General features: G+C 33.6%; 1 protein-coding gene across 12 annotated transcripts in view; it reads left to right on the top strand.

The window, feature by feature from the left end:
- The window catches only part of PICALM (phosphatidylinositol binding clathrin assembly protein), a 107,255-nt gene that overhangs the window by 60,406 nt on the left and 22,299 nt on the right, over positions 1 to 24,550 (top strand). For 4 of the 12 annotated variants that reach the window (XM_067750616.1, XM_067750617.1, XM_067750615.1 and 1 more), the window contains exons 7-15: positions 618 to 724; positions 3,024 to 3,065; positions 6,189 to 6,274; positions 8,157 to 8,280; positions 8,553 to 8,689; positions 10,891 to 10,994; positions 16,128 to 16,277; positions 19,692 to 19,772; positions 23,903 to 24,010. In XM_067750616.1, the coding sequence (XP_067606717.1) occupies positions 618 to 724; positions 3,024 to 3,065; positions 6,189 to 6,274; positions 8,157 to 8,280; positions 8,553 to 8,689; positions 10,891 to 10,994; positions 16,128 to 16,277; positions 19,692 to 19,772; positions 23,903 to 24,010 (939 nt within the window). The remainder of the gene's footprint in view (positions 1 to 617; positions 725 to 3,023; positions 3,066 to 6,188; positions 6,275 to 8,156; positions 8,281 to 8,552; positions 8,690 to 10,890; positions 10,995 to 16,127; positions 16,278 to 19,691; positions 19,773 to 23,902; positions 24,011 to 24,550) is intronic. The other 8 variants (XM_067750622.1, XM_067750620.1, XM_067750621.1 and 5 more) reach the window with 2 other exon arrangements.

The following is a 24,550-nucleotide window of genomic DNA, read 5'->3' as shown; positions in this document are numbered from 1 at the left end:
GGACTTTCTCTAGTTGCAGTGAGCGGGGGCTACTCTTCGTTGCGGTGCGCAGGCTTCTCGTTGCAGTGGCTTCTCTTGTTGAGGAGCATGGACAATAGGAGCGCGGGCTTCAGTAGTTGTGGCACATGGGCTCAGTACTTGTGGCTCACGGGCTTAGTTGCTCCGTGGCATGTGGGATTTACCTGGACCAGGGATCGAACCCATGTCTCCTGCATTGGCAGGCGGATTCTTAACCACTGTGCCACCAGGGAAGCCCCCATCTTTCTTTATCATTAGTAAGAATATTTGGAAATAGATGTTAGCACTGTTTTAAATGGAGTCAAATGTGATCTGTATTAACATGCAAGTATATATTTAGGGAATTGTGAGGGAAGAAATATTGTAGAACATACTAGTAATATGAGTAAAGTCATAATTTCTTAGTTTTTAATATATAACAGCATCTCTATTTTAATTTGCTTTAAATATCTAAGCTTATTTAACACTATTTTTTCTGTAGGGTGAATGTGTTCTCTGAGACATCAATATAATCTCTTTAGAGCTGTTTTAAATCTTTTTCCTTTTTGAGTGTTATATTTTGAAGTGAATAAAAGTATATTTACATCTACTTTTTGCAGAAAAATATTTCGATATGAAAAAGAACCAGTGCAAAGAAGGTCTTGACATCTATAAGAAGTTCCTGACTAGGATGACAAGAATCTCAGAGTTTCTCAAAGTTGCAGAGGTAAACTGTCTTTAAGTGACTGTATCTCTTAAGTTGCTTTTTTTGTCTTTAAGCGTGCATTTCAAAGAAATCAGTCTATATCCAAGTGAAAGAAGTGTCAAATATAGTAAGGTATATATTCAATTATATCACTATGCAATATTGAATTCTGTGCTATGGTATGAATATGATATAATATTGAATAAAAAATTTCCTGTATATTTAATTCAGTATTGAATACTGAAAAGTAATCTATTTTTAAATTGTTTATTTCTCTATAAAATCAAGTAGGTGGCAGTGACTTTTATGTTTGGAATTGGCCATGTATTGTAGAAGATTTATTCTATTCAATATGGTAGAGAATATTCTATGTTAGTGCAAGTCTCTTTTCTCCAGCGAGAGTTGCAGCTGGAGCCACATTGTTCAAAATGTTTTGTTCCCTTCAGAAGTGAACATAGTGCATTTATTGTTTGTCATTGATTATGAAAACCATGAACGTAGGTTATAGGATAATCTAATTTTACAAATCGGTTTAAAAAATAATTTTCTGCGACTGTCACAGAAGGTAGTTGTGGTAATGCTTGTGGGCATTATCTTGCTTGCACAGAGGCGGCACTTGAAGTGTTTTTGTTTGTTTTCCCTTTCTCTGCCCTCTATGCATTACCACCAGAGGTGTCTTGCTAGGATAATTCTAGAAGATGAATAGACTATATAACTGATTAATAATATCAAAGTAGTTAATCTGAAACTAGCAAGTTGGTGATTCTAGCTCTATTACCATAGTGATGTTTTATTCTGTAGCAGATGGAATAGGATAGAAAAGGATGACGAGACCTTTGAAGAAAATAGCTTTGTGGTGTTAATCAGCTATTTTGTGAAGTGTACTGAAATTTATTTTGAATTTAAAGTATCTCTCAAGGAGAAATCAATGTTTTTTTTTCCCCATTTCTTTAGGGTCAGTCACATACTAAAACCAGAAAAAGGTAGTGTTTATGCTATGATTCTAGCAAATTCCTTAAATAAAGTTTTAGTTTGTTGGCTTTTCCCTTTGGCTTCTTTTCTTTCATGAGGTGGTCTTTGGGCTAGCAATTTCATTATGAGACCTTAGTTCTTGGAGTAAAGACACAAATAACTGGGACTTCCCTGGTGACGCAGTGGTTAAGAGTATGCCTGCCAATGCAGGGGACATGGGTTTGATCCCTGGTCCGGGAAGATCCCACATGCTGCGGAGCAACTAAGCCCATGCGCCACAACTACTGAGCCTGTGCTCTAGAGCCCGTGAGCCACAACTACTGAGCCTGCGTGCCTAGAGCCCATGCTATGCAACAAGAGAAGCCACTGCAATGAGAAGCCCGCACACTGCAACGAAGGGTAGCCCTCGCTGCCCGCAATTAGAGCCCACGCGCAGCAACGAAGACACAGCGCAACCAAAATAAATAAAAATAAATAAAGTCAAAATGATATTTAAAAATGAAAAAAGACACAAGTAATCTTTTTAAATGTGTTTGAAGAGGACAAATATATCAATTAGCTCTTAAGATCTTAGTATGAATTATTTTATCAAATTTTCTACTGCTATCATTCTGGGACTGGCCCTTGAGAGGTTGAGAAAAGGAAGAGAGAATGATTAGAAAATGAAATATAGTCATATAGTCATGGGAGGGAAAAGAATTTTTAAATTTGGGTGTTGTAATAAATAGAAATGGTTCTTATCTTTTTTGCTAGAAATTACCTAGTACCTGAACATCATGAAAGTGTATGGGGATTGCTTTGTGGTGACAGTTATATCCTGGTTAAATATCACTTGGTATTTGTATAAAACCTGACCTGCTTGAGTGAACATAGGTTTTAAAAATTGTTATCTGTGGTGATTGCCAGGGAAAGCATACTATATGGAGAGAGAGTCATTGTCATTAGGTTTGTTCCTTTAACTTCTTCTTATGCCCCAGGGGACTTGTTCATGGTCAGCCTTTCTCATTCTTGGTGTAATGTTTTTGTCATAGAAGTGATGGATTTTTCAGATTGTGACAAGGTGGTTTATATAGGTGTTTAGAAGATGTGGAGATGGTAACTTTAGAGCCTTGTTGAATTTCCAACTCTTATTCCCTTCCTGTTAGAACTTGTAGAGCCATCAGACAACATCTGTGTCCTTGGAAGTACTGAATGATATCTGTGGGGATTAAATATTCTTCTAATTTTAAAGAATTCTTTCTAAAATATTGCTCATAGTACTAGTCATAAATGTCATTTTCTAAATTTTACTTATAAAACACCCTATTGTAATTTTATCTATTAAATACAATGCTGCTTCTTCTTACAGCAAGTTGGAATTGACAGAGGTGATATACCAGACCTTTCACAGGTAAGTATTGTTATAATACCAATCACTGCCTGCTATATTCTGCTAGGTATGAAGGGTACAAAGATGAATAATATGCAGCCTCTGCTGTCAAGGAGATCAGTGTAATTTTTCTTGACAGATTTTAACATTTTGATATATTGCTGACAATTGTTCTAACATTATTACAGTATAAAATGATCTTATACAGGATTTATTTTTCCTGTTTTAAACCTTCCACTTTGGCTCTTTGGCTCAGGTAAATATATTAAATGGGATAAACCTCAGAACATGATGTTGGGTTAAGAGAGCAGGCTTTGTCTAAGTTTGAGTCCTGGCTGTTCCACTAGCTGGCCCTGTGATTTGGAGAAGTTCTCTCTATGGTTCAGTTTCATCTCTAAAATGCAGATATTACAATACCCATTTCATTAGGTAGTTTGGAGGATTAAATGAGTTAATACCTAAAAAACAATTAGAGCATTAAGTACTCAATGTTAGCTATTATAATATTATTTTTATCATCATTATCTTCTAAAAATTTCTGGGAAGGAAACTTTAAACCTGAAGTTCTGGCCTTTTCTGGTGTTTGTGTACTGAGCATTAAGAATGAAAGTACCTGGCATAAACTATCCTTATGTATCAAGGTTCTTACTGTTTTTCTCTGTACTCACTTGTTCTAATTCATCCCTTTGATCACCAGGCTAAGAGTATGCACTAGATTTAGTTATGGATTATATGTAAATAAAAAATTTCTGCATATGCCCACATGAGATAATTGATGTCATTAAGATTAAGCACATTACTGTAGGCTAAAAGTGAGAAGAGTCATTGTTTGAACAATAGTAGTATAAGCTAATTTGGCAGTTTCAGATAAGCCATTACCCCATTTGTCATGTCAGCTTCACCTATTTTTGTTTAAAAAGCATCAGCCTCAGGCCAGACTGTTATTATGTGTCTGTACTTTAATATTCATGGTATTGTGATTGGGTAGGGTTGGCCAGCCTCTGACCCTCCTCCGTCCCTCCCTCTTCATTGATGATCTCTGAATGATTCAGAAAATTTTCAAGTGAATTAAAACAAAGCTTTTTATACTTAAGGGAAGATGGTAGTTAAACACAAGAGAGGAAATTTGAGATTATTTATTCTTTTTTTGTTTGTTATAAATTGCTCTTTTTAGGATGTGAAGCATCACATTTCCTTCACTCTTTGTAATGTGGGTTTGACTTTTAAAGAACAGCCAGATACATTTAGAAGGGATTTGGGAAATAGTTTATTAATTATCATAACTAGGTAGTTTAATATTTGTAAGCACAGCTTAAACCCTTCAGAAAAAATTAAAGTACACTTTAAATGACCACAGTTTTAATTTAGGATTCTGTAGCATAGTAGTTAGTATCTAGGCTTTCAGATTGGACAAACCTTGCACACTATGTTAGCTCCTGCTATGTATCAGATATGTGATCTGGGACAAGTTGCTTAATTTTCAGTTTCAGGTTGTTTATTTGTAAAATGGATATGTAGTAGTGTGTTTCTCATAGAGTCAGTGATTACATATAAGGTAGCTTGCACAGTGCCTGTGGTGTTACAGGAGCTTTTTAAATGTTAACCGCTATTGTTAACAATAGCTCTTGGGACAGTAGTTGGCCTGCTGATTTATTGGGGTTGAGGGAGTGCACATGTGTTCTCAGATCAACAAAGAAGTCAATGTTTTCTACCATATCTTTCTTGTGCTAAGGTCTTGATATGTAGAGAGAAAATACAGGATGAAGGAAATTGTTCAGGTCATAATTGGCAGAGAAGTTGGCTAGTATTGTCTCTTGCAACTGCTTTTGGATCTCTGTAATTGAGAAACTCTGTCTGAAATCCTAAAGAATATTTGATGTAAGTGAATGCCACTGATGTATTTGCTTCACTTAAAAATAGTGAAAAATTCCTTTTCAACTCACAGAAAAGATTTCCTTTTGAAAGTAATTAACTGTTCATATTAAGTTGAGATTTGATATATAGACTGAAGGTTTAAAGCTAGTCTTTAAAAAAAATTGAGGTAAATATCTATTTGAATGAGGATTGATAACCATTAACACTTGTGTAATCAACACCCCATTCAAGATATAAATCAGTTGCATCACCCCAATCCTCCTGTCCCCCTCCAGTCACTCCCTAATCCGCTCCACACAAATAACTATTTTGAATTCTAATAGAATAATTTGTATCAGATTTTGAATTTAATATAAATGGAATCATGCAACTATTTTCATATCTGGCTTCTTTTGCTCATCATAATGTTTTGAGATCTGTCCATATTGTTGAATATACCATTGATTAATTCTTTTTAATTGCTGAATAGTATTCCATCATGTCAATTTACCACAATTTTGTTTATCTGTTTTCTAAATTGGAAAATTTGGAAATTTTTGGATTATTTGCAGTTTTTTAACTATCATAAATAAAGCTGCTTAAAACATTCTTGAACAAGTCTTGTGGAGATAACATTTGTCTCTCTCTTGAATAAATAGCTAGGAATAGAATTGGGTAATTAAGGTAGTTGTATATTTAACTTTATTTTTTTTTAAAACCCATAGCTTTTTTCAAGGTGGATGTACTCCCACCAGCATTGTATGACAGTTGCATTTGTTTTATATCTTCATCAACATTTGATATTACTAGTCTATCTAACTTTAACCATTCTAGTGGGTAAGAAGTTATATCTCACTGTGATTTCAGTTTTTGTTTCCTTGATGTTAGTCTTCAGTTTCATTTGTCAATAACTATTCAGAAATAGTGTTTGGACATTTTCAGTTACTCAGTGAGTAGTTATTAAGTACCAGGACCATGCTCAACAGTATGTCTGATTTTTAGGATTGTGTTTCTATTTAAAATTTAAATAAGTTAAATATAGAAAATTCTAAGATTCTCTTAATGTTTCATGTTCACATAGTCTTAGTTTTTATATCTTTATGTTTGTTAATACTCCTTACCAGGTCATACTTATGTAATAAAAATAATAGTGTCATTCTTAGGTGGCTGAAACTACACTGTTAATTAGATCATGAGGAATATACCTATTTATTTTTATTGCTCTCCTGTGTTAGATGATACTTGGATTTATTTTGACGAAAGAAAGTCTTAATATTTGTACAATTTTAGGCCCCCAGCAGTCTTCTTGATGCTTTGGAGCAACATTTAGCTTCCTTGGAAGGAAAGAAAATCAAAGATTCTACAGCTGCAAGCAGGTACATTATTCTTTGTGGGGCAAAGAACAGTAGTGATGTTTCTGAGAAAGTAGATGAGTCTAGCTGAAGTTCCAAGTTATTGAACTTCTCTTTATCTTGATTTAACCATTTGTAAGTCGGTTTAATAATAGTATCAACGTCAGAGAGTTGCTGTTAAGGATTAACACATGTAAGTTTTGGGGATAGTTCTTAATTTTCAGTAAATGTCAGCATCTGTTAAGATGATGGCAGTGAAAACTACGTGGTTTAGAATGGTGTTCATAGTGTCAGTATTTCTCTTTAAGATGAAATGCATAGGTTCATATGGTGTATTATAATTACAAGATGCCTTTTTTACAGATTTGACTAACCCTCACAATAGCCCTGTGAAGTATGCAGTAGTAATTCTGGGACTCAAACCTAGGATGTCTGACATAAGATTTCATCATCTTTCTCTAATGCCAGTTTATGGGGTTGACTGTGGACATATTTTAATCATTCTATTAGACTTTTAGCTGATTTCCAAGACCAAGACCAGCAAATTGAAAGTGATATACATCATCGCTTATTGACCTTGTAACGTGATTTTTGTGTTGGTTAGTAACTTGAGTAATTCTCATGTTTTCTTATGAAGATTTCCTTTTAGCAGTATGAAGAAGAAATTTGTATGAAGTATGATGAGAACTCTTCTTCTTTTTGATTGTTGTTTCAGAACTTTTTTTTTTAGCAACAAAATTTAAGTAATTTGTAAAGGAAAATGTCATTACTGGATTTTAATGCTTTTTAATTGTAGATTTGTTCTTTGGATTTTCTAGTAGGTTTTTAGAAGTATAAGCCAAGTTATAAGGTCCGATTATTTGAGAAAGTAATGAAAAATATAGCCAGGTAGCTCAGGTACACCGATGTACCTCATATGTTTTTTAACATAAAATTTTCTGGGTTTCTTGTATTTCTTCATAGCAGTATTACTCTTCCTTTGTCTTCTGAGTTATATCTTTATATTGGCTCATTTATAAAATTGATTTTACATAAAACTTAGTTTTTCCACTTGTGTGCTTAGAGTAGAAATTAATGGTGTTTGGTGTGTGAGAAAAGGAAAATTAGTAGCAGTCACTGAGGAGTAGTTTCCTGTTAGAATTCTTTACCACACATGTTTATTTTGCCTAGGATTAATAACATTGGGGAATTAAATGTTGGGGTTTATGATCTGGATAAGGTTTTGATATAAGAGAAATGAGGTGGTTTGCTGTGAATCCATCAGTAAGGGATGATGTACTGTGCATACATAATATGTTTGAAAAGAAAATTCTAGCTTGGCAAAAGGGTAGCAGACAGAAAGGGGGAGCCAGATGGACCAGTGACTGGAATGAAACTGATCTTCCTTTGAGAGAACCTGTGGATCCTCTGGGAATGACATCTTTGGGTGTTATTATAAGGGAAACATACCTAGACATACATTATTTATTGCTGATACTTATGTTTTAGTATTCTGTAGTAGTACTGCCAAACCCAGGCTGTAAATTAGCAGAAGATCATTTTCTATGAGAAATTCAATACTTTTTACACATCAGGGTTTTCCTAGAAGTATGTGAGCTCTTCTCTAATTGCATTGGTTCCCTACCTTGGGGCTTGGAAGAGGCAATGTCCCTCACCTTTACTGTGAACCCTTTCCAAAGTCTAACACTTACTTTAAAAAAATAAATGAATGTATGTGTAGATCAACTAATTTCTAATAATCCTCTAGGTCAGTGGGTAGAATATTTCATCTGAAGTATGGGTTTTGACTCCATAAGTTTAGTTCATAATTATGGTGCCTATCCATGGCTAGCTTGCTAGACCATTTCATAACCAGTGAAATAAATGTTTGGCAAAATACCAAATTACCTTTGTCTGATTATCCAAGGGCAACAACACTTTCCAATGCAGTCTCTTCCCTGGCAAGCACTGGCCTGTCTCTTACCAAAGTGGATGAAAGGGAAAAGCAGGCAGCATTAGAGGAAGAACAGGCTCGTTTAAAAGCTTTAAAGGTAGGTGTGTGCATTCTCTTTATTTGGAAAAACAAGTATAGGCGTTCATAAAGTAACTGGGACTTCTGTACAGACTAACAGTATTTAATAAATATTTGTACAAATGGGGTGACATTCAGTAGTCTAATTTTTCATCCTGACATTGAATGACTGGCAAAACAGAGAATACCTTTCTGCTATCAAAACAAAATTAGAAAATGCTTTTTTTTTTCAGAGGCCATACAAACAAATCTGGTTTCTGGATTCCTTATGGTAGTTCCCTTTCTCAACAGGAACAGCGCCTAAAAGAACTTGCAAAGAAACCTCATACCTCTTTAACAACTGCAGCCTCTCCTGTGTCCACCTCAGCAGGGGGTATAGTGACTGCACCAGCCATTGACATATTTTCTACCCCTAGTTCTTCTAACAGGTAGGTGGAGTGGTTAATGATTACCTTTGAATACTTAGGCTTAAAGACTTCTAACAGAAATTTTGCAGAGTTTTTCAGGTTTAGTTTGATACATGATTTTGTGATCATAAATTCACACAAAGGAGGTAGTGATAAATGGTGGTAGTGGTATAATAGCTAAATATAAAGTGAAAGACTTTATATTTCAAATATTTAAGAAATGGGATATGGCTAAATGATAGACTTATACCAATTGGAAAGGTGGTGGTATACCAGTTGGAAAGGTGGTGGGTTATCTCTGGGCAAATGTTTCATTGTAAAAAAATTAACTATAGTTAAACACATTTGTGAAGTGTCTAATGGTTCAAGACCCTGTATATAACTCTTGGGTATGTATGTATGATATGTATTTCAGGATATCCTTTCATTGGATGTTAAATGTTTTTCATATCTAGTCCCTGGTGTTAAACTCAAACTCAGTAATCTGCAACACAATAAGAGTTTAGTTGCCAGATTTCTGTGGTATTGAAGCTTACCAGCCCAACTTCAAGCTGCTTAACAATAGGAATATTATATTTCCAGGCAAATTGGAATAACTGGATTTTTCTAAATTCCTCCTATGTTTTACCTCAGAGTGGTTTAGAGAAATTTGAAATTCAGATTCTGGTTTGAATCCTGGTTTATTTATTTCTTAATCTTTTTTTTTTTTTTAAACCTCAGTTTCCAAGCAAGATAATGTATGGTATAAGTCAGTGGTTCTCAGTCTTTACCTAACATTAGAATCACCTGGAGGGTTTATTAAACCACAGGTTTCTGGGCCCCACCTGCAGGGTAAGGCCCAAGAATTTTCATTTCTGCCAGGGTCACAGGATCACTAGTATAGGGTTTAACACAGTGCTTAGTGCATGGTAAATGCTACATAGAGAGTGATGGGGTGTTTTGTTTGCTTGTGTTTCTTTGATTTTGTTGTTGTTGCTGTTTATTTTATTAACTCATCCTTAAATGGTCTTCCCTTCCACCTACCGACTCCTGTCACAGCTCAGTGTAACTTTTACTAACTCAGCTGCTACCTGCTCTCTGAAGTCTTAGTAGATGTTGAATTTAGCTATGTGTTTCTCTTTCAGCTTTATCTTTTTGTTTGTTTTGATTTTTGTATAATACCTTCCTTAGTCCCCAGTAACACTGAACCATTAAGTGTCAAGTTTTTCACTTAGGGACCTTAAAAAGAAGTCTGTCTTAGTAGGGTGGGGGGATGGGGGTAAATGGAAAAGAATGTTGACGGTTTGAGGATGAAACAAATTATTAGATAAAGAACTAATCTTTTTATTTCACTTAGTACCCTCAACATTTTCACCTTTTTAACAGTAATTGAGGACAAACCTACAGCCTATTACAGAATGCTTATTGCATATTCTGTATTTTTCCCCAAAGCACTAAATGCATTTGTATTTTGATTTATCTACTTATAAAACTACGTTTTACATCTGAAAGATATGTCTTCAAAACTTTTGTTTTTGAATAAGTGTAAGTTAAAAATAATCTATGCTGAGATACACATAATGCCTCAATTCATGGAAACTGGGATCTTTTTTTGTGTTGTTCCTTAATCACGTAACACGAAATATATTACGTAAGTAGTACTCCCCTAGAGTTATGTAATGGGGTGGCTTCGTTGTAAATTTATATCATATATGCATGTATAAGTTTTTCCATGTATTGTTGGTATGTTGTTTGATATTTGAAGCAATAAAGGTAAGGTTAACAGGTATTTTACTTTGTAGGAGTATTAGTGTTGCAAATTTAATTGAAGTTTTTTTGAAGATTAAGAAAACAAATTTCTTTTAAAAAAAATTAATTGCCATGACGTTTCATATTTTAAAATTATGTTGTTTAGGTTCTAGGTTCTTTTCAATAAAGAAATTAGTTTTTTCCTGGGGAAGTCATTGATTCTTTCCAGAAGGGCTATTATTATTTGAATCCTATGTAAACTTAAGATATGGTACTTGAATAATTTTCCAGGCCTCCTTAGAAATATGCTGTTACGTGAGGGGTATGCAACTGTTATCTTGTTGCACCTGTTTTTCCTTTGGAGATTTATATATTTGGGACTCTTTTTTCACTTTTCTTTTTAATGTTTTTATTTACCGGGGTGGATGAGGGGAGTGGCTAATGTAGCAAAGTTTATCTAATAAATAAAGCATCTTTTCAAAATATCTTCCTAGCACATCAAAGCTACCAAATGATCTGCTTGATTTGCAACAGCCAACTTTTCACCCATCTGTACTTCCTATGTCAGCTGCTTCTCAGGTAGCAAGTACATGGGGAGGTAAGCATTAATGAACTTACTTTGTGTGTTGTATAGGCATCTCCCTTTCCCATTCTGTGGGGTTTACTTGCCTTACACTTGGTACATGAGTACTTGAAAAATATTAATATGACAGTGAAGTTGTTTTGCCCCTTGAAGACATTTCCATTCATTTATAAATGCAATTTTGGAATGTATGTTCAATTAAATTATGAAATGAAGTTTGAAGATGAAAAAGGACCAAATGTATGTTTAGTTGTGAAATCATTCTTTCAATGTTGAATTTCTGTTCTATTACCCAAAAATATGTAATGGTTATCTTACCTTTGGTATATAAAAAAAAATTTACTTGCAGAGGGGAAAACTCATCTAATAAAAGTTCTAATAAAATTCGGATGGTGTTATCAGGCAGTGCACTAGCTTCTCTGCAGGAATGTCATGACAAACTTTATGCTACTTGTATTTAAAATGTTGATTTAATTCAGACCTGCAGGATTTTGGTATTCAAAGAATTTTTCCCCTAGTACCAACAGGAAAGTTTGCTGACCTTGAGTAGTTCTTTGATCTTAAGGTGACCATATTATGATCATGACCTGGCATCTTTGAAGGAATGAGCCTAGTCCATGTCAGTTTTTAAGCAGTTTTGCTTAGACATTTAGTATGTTTTCAAATCATTTCCTTTGTTTGGTTTTGGTACTTCTGTTTGTTTTTATGTAAGTATCAATATTATTTTATAAACACTGAAAAATTATTTGGGAGGGAAAGATACTCTGAGAAAGGACACTGTCTAGAGAACCGTTAGAGAATGGCAAGCTACCTTAACATTTATGTTGGTCACATGTAAAATCGGAATTGACTAGCTTACTTCTCATAGCAGGATTCATTGTTCTAGTGAGTTTTTATGGTGTATTCGACTTTTTCATCTTTATTTCACTGATTTGAGTTAATAACTTTTTAGGGGTTTTTTAATAGTTATTTCTTAAGACTATATTTTATATAATAGAATGTAAACTATGTGAAGGGAAGAGCTCTAAAATGTTTTGTTGAGTGATATATCCCTGATGCCTAGAACACTTATTGATATATATAACATGTACTTTGTAAATATTTGTTGAATGATTAGACGTTTTCTTTTTTGGGGGGCAGGTTATTTGTGGTTCAAGACAGGGCAGGGAACAGGAATAGTGAAACACTAAAATACTAGATTTTTAGACTAATTTTGTGAGCCATAACTTGATTTTTAAAACGAATTGATTTTGAAAGCTAGTTTAATTTAGCTAAATCTTAAGATCTGGGAGTAATTTCTAAAAATGATAAGCTAGTTTTAAAGTCAGTAAATATTTTAGAATTATTTATCTGAATGATCTGTAGACAGCAAATTAAGGTTAAGAAAGCATTTTCTTAATATCCTAACAGTCATTACAATTTTAGGATTTTTAATCTGCCAAAATTTACATGCTTATTTCCTGCTTATTGTGAATTGATTTAGGAAACATTAGTAGGATTAACATGACCGTTTAAGCAGTTTTAGCTTGCTCACCTTTTAAAAAAACAAACCAGTTTTTCTAAAATTAAGGCTGAAAAGTTGTATTTTTAGATAGATGAAAAATTTTACAGAAGGCTTAATGAGGACTAATATAACATTTCAATGAAACTGAACTGTGAAATTATTTTGTCTGGATACCATGTACAATTAATTCTAACAATGACAAAGTTTCTGCTTGGAATTATTGAGCTCATATATGAAGGCAGATAGACTGTTACTGTAGGAGAATAATTTTAAGTAATTTCAGCCTGTAAAAATTGTTTTATATTCTGTTAGAAGAAATATTCCATGGCAATTTGTGTGTGAATACAGTGTGGGAGTACATTTAATCATGATTTCCTTTTCTAGTTTAGGTTATTTTGGTTTATGTACTATTTTCATCAAAATTTCCCCCATATTTTAACATTAGGCTTGCTGTGTCCAAGTGACACTGTTAAACTGTTTTAAAAAAAAAAAGTATTATCAAGTATAGTTGAGAGCAGAGGCAGTAGCAACTGACTACTATTTTTCCAAAAGCTTACAATTATATACGAGGAAAGGACAGTGATCTTATATAAACCCCTCAATTTAAGAAGAATGAAATCTTGTCTTATATTTCATATAAAGATATTTGGCTTCTGAGTTGGTGATAATTTCAGAGTTTTGACTTCTGCATAATTGGATAGTGGAAGAGTATTTTAAGCCAAGAACTTTGAATACTTACTAATTTAGTCATTGTATTGTTCATACCCATGACATTCAGATTAAGACTTTTTACTTTATTTTTAAAATTAAAGTTACTAAGATAAATAAATCTTATATATAAAAAGCTTTGATCATAACAGTAAATTCTAAAAGGCATTTTTTTGACGTTAACCATTTACCTGAACATTTGAAATATGTAGCATTTTACATCATGCTTTTTATAGTATGTGGCGAAACAGAGGTATGCTTTTTTTTTGATAATTCTAAAATCTTATTCTATGCTTTCCTTGCTCTCATTTGCTAAAAATGGATGTTAACAACAGATTTGGTATTTAATTTAGTTCTTATATGCACCACAGAAACGATGTATATTCCCAATCACAGCTAGGTTAGTGATTAGAGTTAAGAGGAGGTAAAGTTCGTATGTTTAATGTGAGAGGCATTTTACGGTTCCACCTAAAAATGAACATTGAAGAGAGAGAACACAAGCTCTCCTGTTTCTCTCATTGCATTATTAGTGAACCTTTGATTTTTCAAGAAATGGTCTGGCATCTAAACAAGCACTTGGTGTTGAATACTAATATCTTGAGATATCAGTTTTCATCACCTTGAAAACTTTGAGTTATAGCAAATCTAAAAATATACAGTATTACCAGGTTAAGTATACTGTTGTATATTTTAAGCAAGATTTCAAAATTTAATTCAGGTAAAAAAGAATGACCCTTTCTGAAGTTGAATTTGTTTTAGTCTCAGCTGGCATGAGACACACAACACTATGAAAACTCTCAATTTTCTGTGAATAAACGTAGATATCAAATATTTACCTCAAGACTGTAATATGACTGGTACTATTTTTGTTTTAATTTTTTGCATAATTTTTCTATGACTCTAATGTAACATAAAATTAAACTTTCAAGTGAATAATGATAAAAATAATGGAAAAAAGTATTTATTAAAAGTATAAGGAATTTTAGAGTTGCCAGTCTGATAAGTACAGTTTAAGTTGGAATAGCTGGAACATTATTACTATTTTTTTTTATCTTTAATGAATTTGAATTAATCATTTATGGTATAGTAGACTAACATTTAGATTTAAAAATCGTCATCTAATCTAAATGATGTTAATCTGCTACCCATAGTAGTAGTGTTTTGTCAAGGTAGATTAAGAGCTGGTTTTTCTTATTGTCTGACTGATCTAAATATACAGATTCACTTATGCATTTCTGCATATTCTTCTTTAGGATGTTTCATATAATAGGAAATGATTGATATTAAGTGCTTAGGTAAAAAGTGTCAATCAATAGAATAGCAGATAACTAGTAACTTTTTCCAAACATGTCTTTTCTCATGAACCTAATAGATCTGTTGTAGAAATATGTGTACTCTTTTTGAATGACTTCTCTCATGACTTCTTTTGCATGAAAAACCAGAGAGAAGTTTTGTGTTACTTGTCCAACAAAGTATGATGTACTTTAAAAACTCCATGCCTCTATCAAATATTTAAAAGTAGTACTTTCAACCAAACTGGTTAACTCTAAACTTAACGCAAATCCTTTCTTATACAAGAAGGAGTTAGAGCGGTCATCATTACATTTTTATTTTAGTACAGAAAAATGAATCTTGTTTTTGACTATTTTCTGCTTTTTATTTCTGAATTATTTTTTCTGACTCTCTTCCCCCATTGTTCCATTTATTGAGAAGTGGAGGGGTGGGAAAGATGTTTAACATGATCATTTGAGTTAGAATAGTACATCAGTGAGTTTTGATGTTTGTAGGACTTCATACAATGACCTCAATATTATCTTGATATTTTTCTTTTTAAAGTTGCAGTTGCAGGATTTGTGGAACACTAGCTTTGAATTTATTGACTTTAAGGATAAAGTGTGCCTATATTGTTTTGCAGAAGCTGATCCTTAGGCCATTGCTTCCGTATTGTTTTGTCATACAGTCTTAGAGTAAAATACAGTGCTTAATACTGTATTCTTAAGTAAGGACCACAAACTAGACTAGAAGAGGCAAGAACAGGTGCTGGTTGGAAGTACAGGAGTATCTTTTCATTTTTAATTGTGTTATAAGAGAAAAAATTATGACACTATATTTTCGCTGCTCTTTATTTTTTCTTCTCCCCATTAACTTAAGGTATGATGAATGGCTTTCAGTCATTACAGTGACAGTTATCTTGAATGAGGTATAGGTATAGTAAATATGTGATTCTAAATTTGATAATAAAGTACATATTTGGTACCATTCTAGTAGGGAACAATACTTTTGTTATTCCTTCCAAATCATTTAGGCTTTAAAACTCATAGCTAGGCCTTCAAAGCTAATCCCAGTCTACTGGGATGGCCAGTCTTTTGTCTCTGTTCTTAATTTTTCTAAAATTCCTTTCCCATCATTAGACCTTTTCTTCGTCTTTATTATTTTGTTTCCTACATCTGAACCCATACAAGAGTTTATATTCACATGTTAGAAACCCCTAATTCCCTTTGGCTTTTGAAATACTGCTTATTCCACATTTGAATTATTTATATCAATTATGTGAGTAAACATAGCTATGCCACCAGAACTGATACACTCCCACCTTGGGTGGGGAACACGGTTCAGGGTAGATGGCTCTTTTATAGAAACATTTTTGTTCTTACTTATCTTCTTTTTTAACTACATGACTGTTGGCTTTCTGATGTAAAGCAGATCTAGCCTTCGTATGCTACTGTTGTTATGGACACATAAGTATTTTTTTCTGAGGGTTCATTTTAAAATATGTTAAATGCATTTCTTCTATCTTGGTGATTAGATTTGATCATTTGCATTTAGATTAATAATAATATAGCTACTACTTTTCACTTTGCATCTTTTGACTGATTACAATACTAATTAATTTACTTCCTCTCTTCATTTTGCTATAATGCACTTGGACTGCGCAGATCCTTTCTCTGCTACTGTAGATGCTGTTGATGATGCCATTCCAAGCTTAAATCCTTTCCTCACAAAAAGTAGTGGTGATGTTCACCCTCCCATTTCTTCAGATGTATCCACTTTTACTACTAGGACACCTACTCATGAAATGTTTGTTGGTAAAGTACCATTTAACCTTTCTTTCCAATTAATGTTTATACTGCCTAAGTATTTTTTTTAACGTATCCATTATTTTTAAAGCACTGCAATAATTACTTTGTATTTTAATAATAAATTTTTAAGTAAACTAAATAGCAATAATGTAGTGAGATTTTTTACACCAGTATCCCTAATTTTATTTAATGCAAGTTTTTAGGAAAGAAAATTTCCTTTGAAATTGGACTTTGTTTTGTTCTCTATCATACTGTAGCATCACATGCTACATCCTGTTTATTAGTTCAGAGAGGTGGTTATTAGGAGAGTTGATTGAAGGCGTAACATCTCTTAAACTTAGTTACGTATTTATGTGTGCTTATATTTTCCCCTCTCTGCTTGAGAAAGAGGGTGATTATCACTCTTAGTAGCTTTCTGAATCTTCCTTTTTTCTCCGTTTTTAATTTCAAATAATGGTACAACTTTATATTGTCTAAAACCCACTATACCCTCTTGTCCAATCTTAAGGGTCTCATTTCATTGTTAGCCTGGGGTGAAAAGTAGAAAATGAAAAGCAACTTGACTGAATAGGCTTAATTGTGGTCTAAAAATCTGTAAAAAGGCAAAATTTCATACCAAAGTTGTACAAGGAAGAATAAGTTTTTAAGTACATACTAAACTGAAATAAATGTTTTTGAATCCTACTAAAAAGATGCTAAACCCCCTTAAAAGATGATGAAAACTGCTTTTATTCAATTCAAAGAAACAACGTAAGGTGACACAAATTTAAATCTTTGATTAAAGCAGCATGCAGAAAGTCATCTGTGTACCCTAGGTAGATCATGTGGCCATATTCTGTTAGATATATCTGAGAGAGGGGAGGATGGAAGGTGACTAGAAAGCAGTAGTTGGAGATACGAGAAAGTTTCAAGGCACGTGCTCCAGTTATACAACTAGTCTAATAGTTCTAAAGTGTAATATTTGGTTGCAATAATTCCTTTATTGTAGTACATTTAAAAATTATATAAAAAGTAATTGAAACTAAATTATACATTTTGTTGCTCTAGAAATTTGTCAAATGGAGTGCCTTTTTGCTTGGTAATAAGGGGTAACTAGAGTTATCTTTGGAGTGTTCTGTTGGGGTGGTGGTTTTTTAGGTTTATCTTTTCTTCGTATTTACTGAATATGAATAGTCTGTATGTTGTAAATATGGCTGTTTGTATCTTTTTAAGTCAGTTGCCTTAATTTGGGGATATGAAACAGATACGTCTTTGCTTTGGGACTATATATTTAGATCTTTTAGGTCAGAGCAGTGCATGGGCTTCAGGATGTCACATCTGTATCCCCTGAAGGGGGACAGAATGGAGGACAGTAACCTTAAGTGCTGAAGGTTGTAGGTATTTCACATATAAACAAAAACAGAGTAAAAATATATAAAAGTCATGTGAGAGAGTTAATTATTATTTTGACTTTTCAAGGAAAAAAGCCTGTAATAAGAGGAATATCCTAGAAATGTCATATTCCTAATGTTTTTTAAGTTTAAGGCCTATGATTTGGGGCAAGAGGAAGACCAGAAAGCAAAGCGGGTTAGTAAAGTTGATGGCTATATACTCCAAGGTCAGTCGGTCCATTTGAAAATTAAAATCATAGAATTGGTGATTTAGAGTTTGCAAAAACCTGCAGAGAATGTTTGGTCCAGCTCAACTCTCACAGTAGTAAGAGAACATTATTACCATTTTATGGATGCATCACCTGAGTCCTAGAAAAGTTAATCAAGATAACCCAGCTAGTGGGAGCAAAGCCTAAATCAGGAGACCTCAGCTTTGCTCTGCAGCGCTCTTTCCCTTATGGAAGTGCAGACTTTGATTTAAACCCTTATCTTCCTCTTTCTGATGGAGAATAATACAAATGAAAGTATGAAGTATACTTTAAAAAAAAAAATCACATCTGCTAAGTTTTGTCATTAGAGAAAAAAAACTTGTTAAATACTTTTCTTTTTTAATGAAAATGAGTGCAGAAGGGGAAATTAAAAACCACTGATGTCAAACCATTAGGCATTAGTCTAGAATAGGGGTCAGCAAACTTTTTCTTAAAAGGTCAGATTGTAAATATTTTTGGCTTGTGAGCCACACGATCTCTTTCGCAGCTGCTCAACTTTGACATTATAGCGTGAAAGCAGCTGTAGACAAGACATAAACACATGAGCTTGGCTGTGTTCCAGTAAAACTTTATTTACAAAGATAAGCCGCTGTAGTTTGTTGATGCCTGTCCTAGAAGAGGCTTTTTAATAAGTCTTTCAATGCAAGTTGAAAGTTCCTGAGAAGTAGAGTTGTGTAATAAAAATTCCAATACTTTCTTACTCAGAGTAGTAAGAGCATGAGAGGACCACCCAAGGTGTGCCATTCCTGGCACTGTATAGTCTAATTAGCCACTAGCCACATGTCATCATTTAAAGGTTAATTAAAATTAAATGTTAAATAAAATTAAAATTTTACTTCCTCACTTGTACTAGCCACATTTCCGTTCTTCAGTGGCACATGTGCCTAGTGGCTACCATAATGTACCATATGCACATATCTGCATATTGTGTGGATTTATAAAACATTTCTGTTATTAGAAAGCTCTGTTGGATAGTGCTCTAGAACAGTGGTCAGGAAACTTCTGGTGTAAGGAACCAGATAGTAAATGCTTTAGGTTTTTATAGGATGCATAAAATCTTTGAGTCGTCATCTTTTCTTTTTTCTTTCTTTTTTTTTTTTTAAACAACCCTTTCAAAAGGTAAAAACCATTTTTAGCTCACATGGGCATATAAAAATAGGCCCCAGGCTGTAGTTTGCCAACCCCTGCTCTATAGGATTAAGAACAACCAAGAACAATCAGAGTTAGGTATGTAGATACCTTCCAACCCTTCCAGGAGAGGACCTTGATTTGATGATACGATTCTCAGTGTACTTTGTAGCTTGTCCTCATTAAAGCTGTAAGAATACTGAAATTTGTAAGTCAAGGGGAGTGGGTTGTGGTCTCAGCCTTACCATGTTTGTGACCTTGTCTAGGCCTGCTTCCTCATCTGCAAAAGAAGACATTAGAAGACATGTTGGTATTGACTAAAAAGCCAACTGGTTCATATTTCTTTATCTAAAGAAATGCAGTATTGGTTATTTTTAAAAATTTGTTGTGAATATTATTTATATATTTATTTTTAAATATAGTACTTACAATGGAGGCTTAAGTGCTTTTTTTTTAGTAAGTTGTAATTTGAAGAACACCAATGGCTTGGACTCCTCTGTTTTTTCTTTTGTTTTGTTTGTTTTTATTTGTTTCTGTTTGTTTTTAATTACTCCATTCCACTCTTAACTGTTCCTCCTCACTTTCTCACTTTTCTCTTTCTCTTTTTTCTTTTTTTCCTGTCCTTTCTTTTCCCCCCTTATATGCCTTGTCAGATTCTTTTTGTGGTACTCAAGCTTATCGTAATACTACCCTTATGTGCCATGAGCCTTCTACTGTAGCTGGTTTATTTGGAGGTAGGTAACAATAATCTCTAAAATTTATCAGTTTATTTATGCAAGAGGGGTTTCTTTTTGTTGTTTTCCTTAAAATGAGTTGGTAAGAAAAAAAATACTTGGTTTTGAAGAACAGGTAGTTTTTTGCTTAATTTTGTTTTCCTTGATTAAACACGATTGTTTTATGAATGGATGCCTGTCATCTTCCTGATTTTATTCATTCTCAAAACTTTCAAATTTTCAGAAGAGTTTATAATATTTTAATATTACAAGCTTATGGAATTTAAAGCTCTGTGTATAGATCTTAGTGATAGAATGGCAGATAATTTTGATTTGAACAGTTGTGGCAAGGTGAAGGGAGATTATACTGGAAAGAAGTATACTTTTCCAGCGCTATGCAAAGGCCATAGAAATGGGAAGTAGTTTCCAGGGAGGTGTAACCAATTTGATCTGTATCTTTCCAAATATATTCTGTCTAGACCAGTGCAGTAGCAATAAGACCTCAAAATCCAGCTGAATTTTTTTGTGTATAGGAGTTGTTACCTTAGTTAAGTTGGCATTAAAAAGTAGGTTTGACACAACTGAAGAACTGAGGTTCTTGACTGGCAGTAAGAATTAGACATGGTTAAAAGTGTTTAAAAATGGAATTGTTGAGGGCATTTAACAGAAAGAAAATGTTTGGAATACGGTGAACTTGGGTGTGAATTCCAGTTACACTCCTTTACCTGTGTGACTTTAAGCAAGTATTTAACCTTTCTAAGACTATGAAAATTGGGATAATAATGTCTTGCAGGATTGTTAATGAGGTGTACATATATGCCTGTATAACATCTAGCACAATGCCTGACACAGAAGTATCATTAAAACTACTTGCATTGGGAACTTATCTTGTGGGGACTTCCCAGGTGGTCCATTGGTTAAGACTCTGCGCTCCCACTGCAGGGGCAAGGGTTCAGTCCCTGACTGGGGAACTAAAATCCCACATGCCGCAGGGCGAGGCCAAAAAAAAAAGCAATTATCTTGTGTATGCAGATCATTTCATACTTGGAGTATACTTCTTACCTAAATTATTTAATCATCAGATATAATCTTGAAAACTCATTGTTTTTGTATTGCTGATAGATTTTTAAATTGCCAAGGGCAATTTATTTTTTAGCCCAGTATTCGCTATTTCAAAGCTCAAGAAGTTCATAAAACTTGAAGAGTCCTGATAGATATAATTATTATAGCTATAATAATAAAAACTAATTTTCCTACCTACTAATTTATATAAGATGAAATACTCAGGATAAACCAAAAACCCTTAATAGATTCTGGAATCAAACAAATTGGGGTTTAAGTCTTGATTCTGCCACTTACTAATTATTTTACCTTGGATAAGTTGTTTAATCTCTTAGTTTCCTCATCTGTAAAATGAGGATAATAATTAATAACTGTCTCATAGTGTTATTGTGTGGTTTAAATAATAACCTATCTATAAAGCCCTTGCATAATGTTTAATAAATAGTAGCAGTAATTTTCTCAAAAAAGAATGAGGCCTATTTATTACAGAACTACCATCAAAATCTATTAAACAACCCAGCCAATTTTTCTCAAAGGTGTTTGGATTGCCTTTCTGTCCCAAAAGCGTTTTCATCTTGGACCTTTCCGTCACCTTACTATTGTCCTCTCAAGATTTGCCCTGTAGTACAGTGGTTTCTAAATGTTAATCTGTGAACTGGAGCTGTTCAGTGACAGAGTTTTCATTGGGCTTTGTGAAATGAAAGTTAGGCAGTTCAATGTAGTGATTATTTCATAAAATTAACCTTAACTTTGATAGCCTATTCATCTTTTTTGGGGGCGGTCCCTAAATCTGCTCTTTTGAAATGGTGATATTAATTCTGTAACTTTGCTTTAAGTAACTTTTAAAAATTGAAGGTTGACAATCTAATCAGCTATTATAATTTATTAAGAATTTCCCTTTTAGTTTATTCTTCTGCTATGTAGAAGCTTTTAAAATTTGAGGTACTAGCTCTGGATTACTTTATATATCTTTTCATAGCTTTTATGCTTTTAGGCAGTAATATAATTTCACAGATTGGTGCCCCTAGGGACCTCAGGAGATGGCTCCTCTCTTTACAGAAAGTAATGAAGTTGTTTTTGTGTTATTATAAAGGATAGGCTCATCTCTGATATCAATCAAATTCTAGAAAGAATTTGGGACAAGATAGCAAGGGAAAAGAGAAATTGGTATGCCATCCTACTTTATAAATTATTGTTCCCTGTGTTTTCTAAAGTTTAATGATATCATAGCTCAGATATTATTTCCAGGATGATTTAAAGAATGCTATGTGTGGTGGTTCAGCATGGGCATATAATTAAGCATGATAGATTTTTGTCTTTCTTGAGTAGATACATCTGTTCTTTTTGTAAGGAGTTAGGAGAAGAACCGTCAAGCCCATGGTATATTTCTTAAGCAGTTTGTACACTTCAAAGAGCTGTTAAATCAGTATATCTATAGAATTCTAGGAGCCTTTTGATGAATGGTCAGATTTATTTACTAAATTATTTTATGTTTTGATAGTGCTTGTATTCTCATTGTATGACCAGTGTCTTTGAGTTAAGAAAGAGTTTAATTATGGAATAAGATCAAATTTGTACATTTAAAAAATTTTGTGCCCTACAGAATATTCATACTATGATGTAAAATGCTACTTTTAAAGTAGTATCATTGATGTATACCAGCTTGTGTGGGTCATTGTTAATAATAAGTCATTGCTTTCTGGCTTCTCTGGCTTTGAGGACCTTCTTGAACTTCTCACCAAATCTTGTCCTACTTTTTGTTTTTCTTTAAGATCAGTCCTTTTAGTACAGCATTATTGTACTTCTTTATATCCTGGTGGTATACATTAAGAGTTCAAAGTGAGATTCTTATAGACTGAAAGTCCTTTAGCAGAAAGTTGGGACAGGAAGAGAGAGAGAGTCTATGTTCAGGGCTCAAAAGTTTAACTTCTCTTTAATGATATAGTTGTTAATCTTCTGATACCAGACTTTTTTTTTATTTTTAACATTCTGACTTTATAGAATTTAGAAATGGAAGAGAATTCCGGAGCCATTTATTACAGCCTTCCACAAAGCAAAAGAATTCCTTCTTTGTGATCCTTGCTAGGCTGTTCTCTACTTGGATATATACTCAGTGATTGAAAGCTCCCCAAGTCATGTGACAGCCCTAATGGTTTTAGATGATTTTAATTCTTCTTGTCAGCCTCTGGAAATTCAGAGCCTCACCTCACAAAATACAACCTCACACAATTGAAAATCTTAACGTTTAACTCAGCATTGTCTGGTTTCAGCAACGTGAGCTGGGTGTCTGTTGGCTTATTGCCACCACCATCAGTGTAACATGGACAGGAAAGAATAAATTTTCTGGTGTTTCAGAACAGTTAGGTAAATTAGTATATTTGATTATACATGTCAGCTCCACTTTAGGAAGTAGTTAAGTTGAAGCTAGAGGGTGGTTGGATGTTGAAAATAGTCTGTTTTTTGTTTTTTTTTTAATATTCAGAACACATCTGGACACAAGGGGGGGCTCATAAGGATTAGTGGGTTATAACTTTCAGAATCCTGTCACTTCTCAAATTAACTTAAACCATATAGCTTTTGATTAACCATCGAAGGAAGGAAGGGAGAAAGGAAGGAAGGAGAGAGAAATATGGAAGGTGAGTAGGTAGAGGGAGAAAGACTCTTGGGGGATACTAAGTAGACTCATATTTTTTTAAAGCACCACAGAATACTTATTTTATTCCCAAATGATCCCTTAAATTAAATTTGGCTTCATGCAAAATCCTAGAATTTTAGATGTGTTTGGTTTTTTAACATCAGCTTACAAGTTTAAGGTAAAAAATAAGCAAAAAATGTTATTTCTGTAATGAAACAAACTAGTAGTTCAACTTCACTTGCTCTTTTGTTAGTTTTCTTAGTGGGATGATTTTGTTTTGGAAAATGTAATCACAAGAGATGTGGTAGTCTAGGAAGCGTTTTGCTTGAAGGGTTGGCTTTGTTTTTTGTTGTGGGAATTTACTGCTTTTTCCATTCTATTGTCATCATTATTAAAGAGCTGTAGATGTAGAGTTATTAAAGAATTGAGCTTTTTCCATTTTGGTTTTTCTTAGGATTCACTCCTTCTCCAGTTGCACAGCCACATCCTTCAGCTGGCCTTAATGTTGACTTTGAATCTGTGTTTGGAAATAAATCTACCAACGTTATTGTAGATTCTGGGGGTAAGAAAAAATTGCTTTATTAACATTACTATAATGTTCTAGTTTAGAGTCTGTGTAAGGACAGATAATGGTCCTTTTAACGTGTAAATAGATGAAATTGGGGTAGCCAAAGAAGTGGTCCCTCTTCCCCCAGCCACTAGAAGAAAGCTTCAAGGGACTGTTGTTAGCCTTTACTCTTTTCTTAGTGGCAGTTTTGAATCTGGGTAGATTTTATTTCTCCCAGAGCTATTAAATAAGAGAGAAGAAAAGAGGTTTTACTCAGATTAGACTGCTAAATTGCTAGGGACTGTGTGTAGAATGCTGTACCTTTTACTCTAATTTTTACCTTTACTGAAATGAAATTGGCTTTTTTGAAAACTAGGAAAATATGACCTGTGGTACCTTGCCTCGTTGAGGTAGTCTGTGTAATGAACAGCTAGAATAACTAAATATCAGAGTTGTGGGTTCAGGGGCTTTTTATTGTTTTATAGTATGCTTGTTTAGTCATCTTAAGAGAACTTTATAAAATCTGTAGAGCCAAGTTTCCATTTAACATCTTGG

The sequence above is a fragment of the Pseudorca crassidens genome, chromosome 9, assembly GCF_039906515.1.
Source record: "Pseudorca crassidens isolate mPseCra1 chromosome 9, mPseCra1.hap1, whole genome shotgun sequence".
NCBI lineage: Eukaryota > Metazoa > Chordata > Mammalia > Artiodactyla > Delphinidae > Pseudorca > Pseudorca crassidens.
This window is presented reverse-complemented; position numbering and strand designations above follow the sequence as displayed.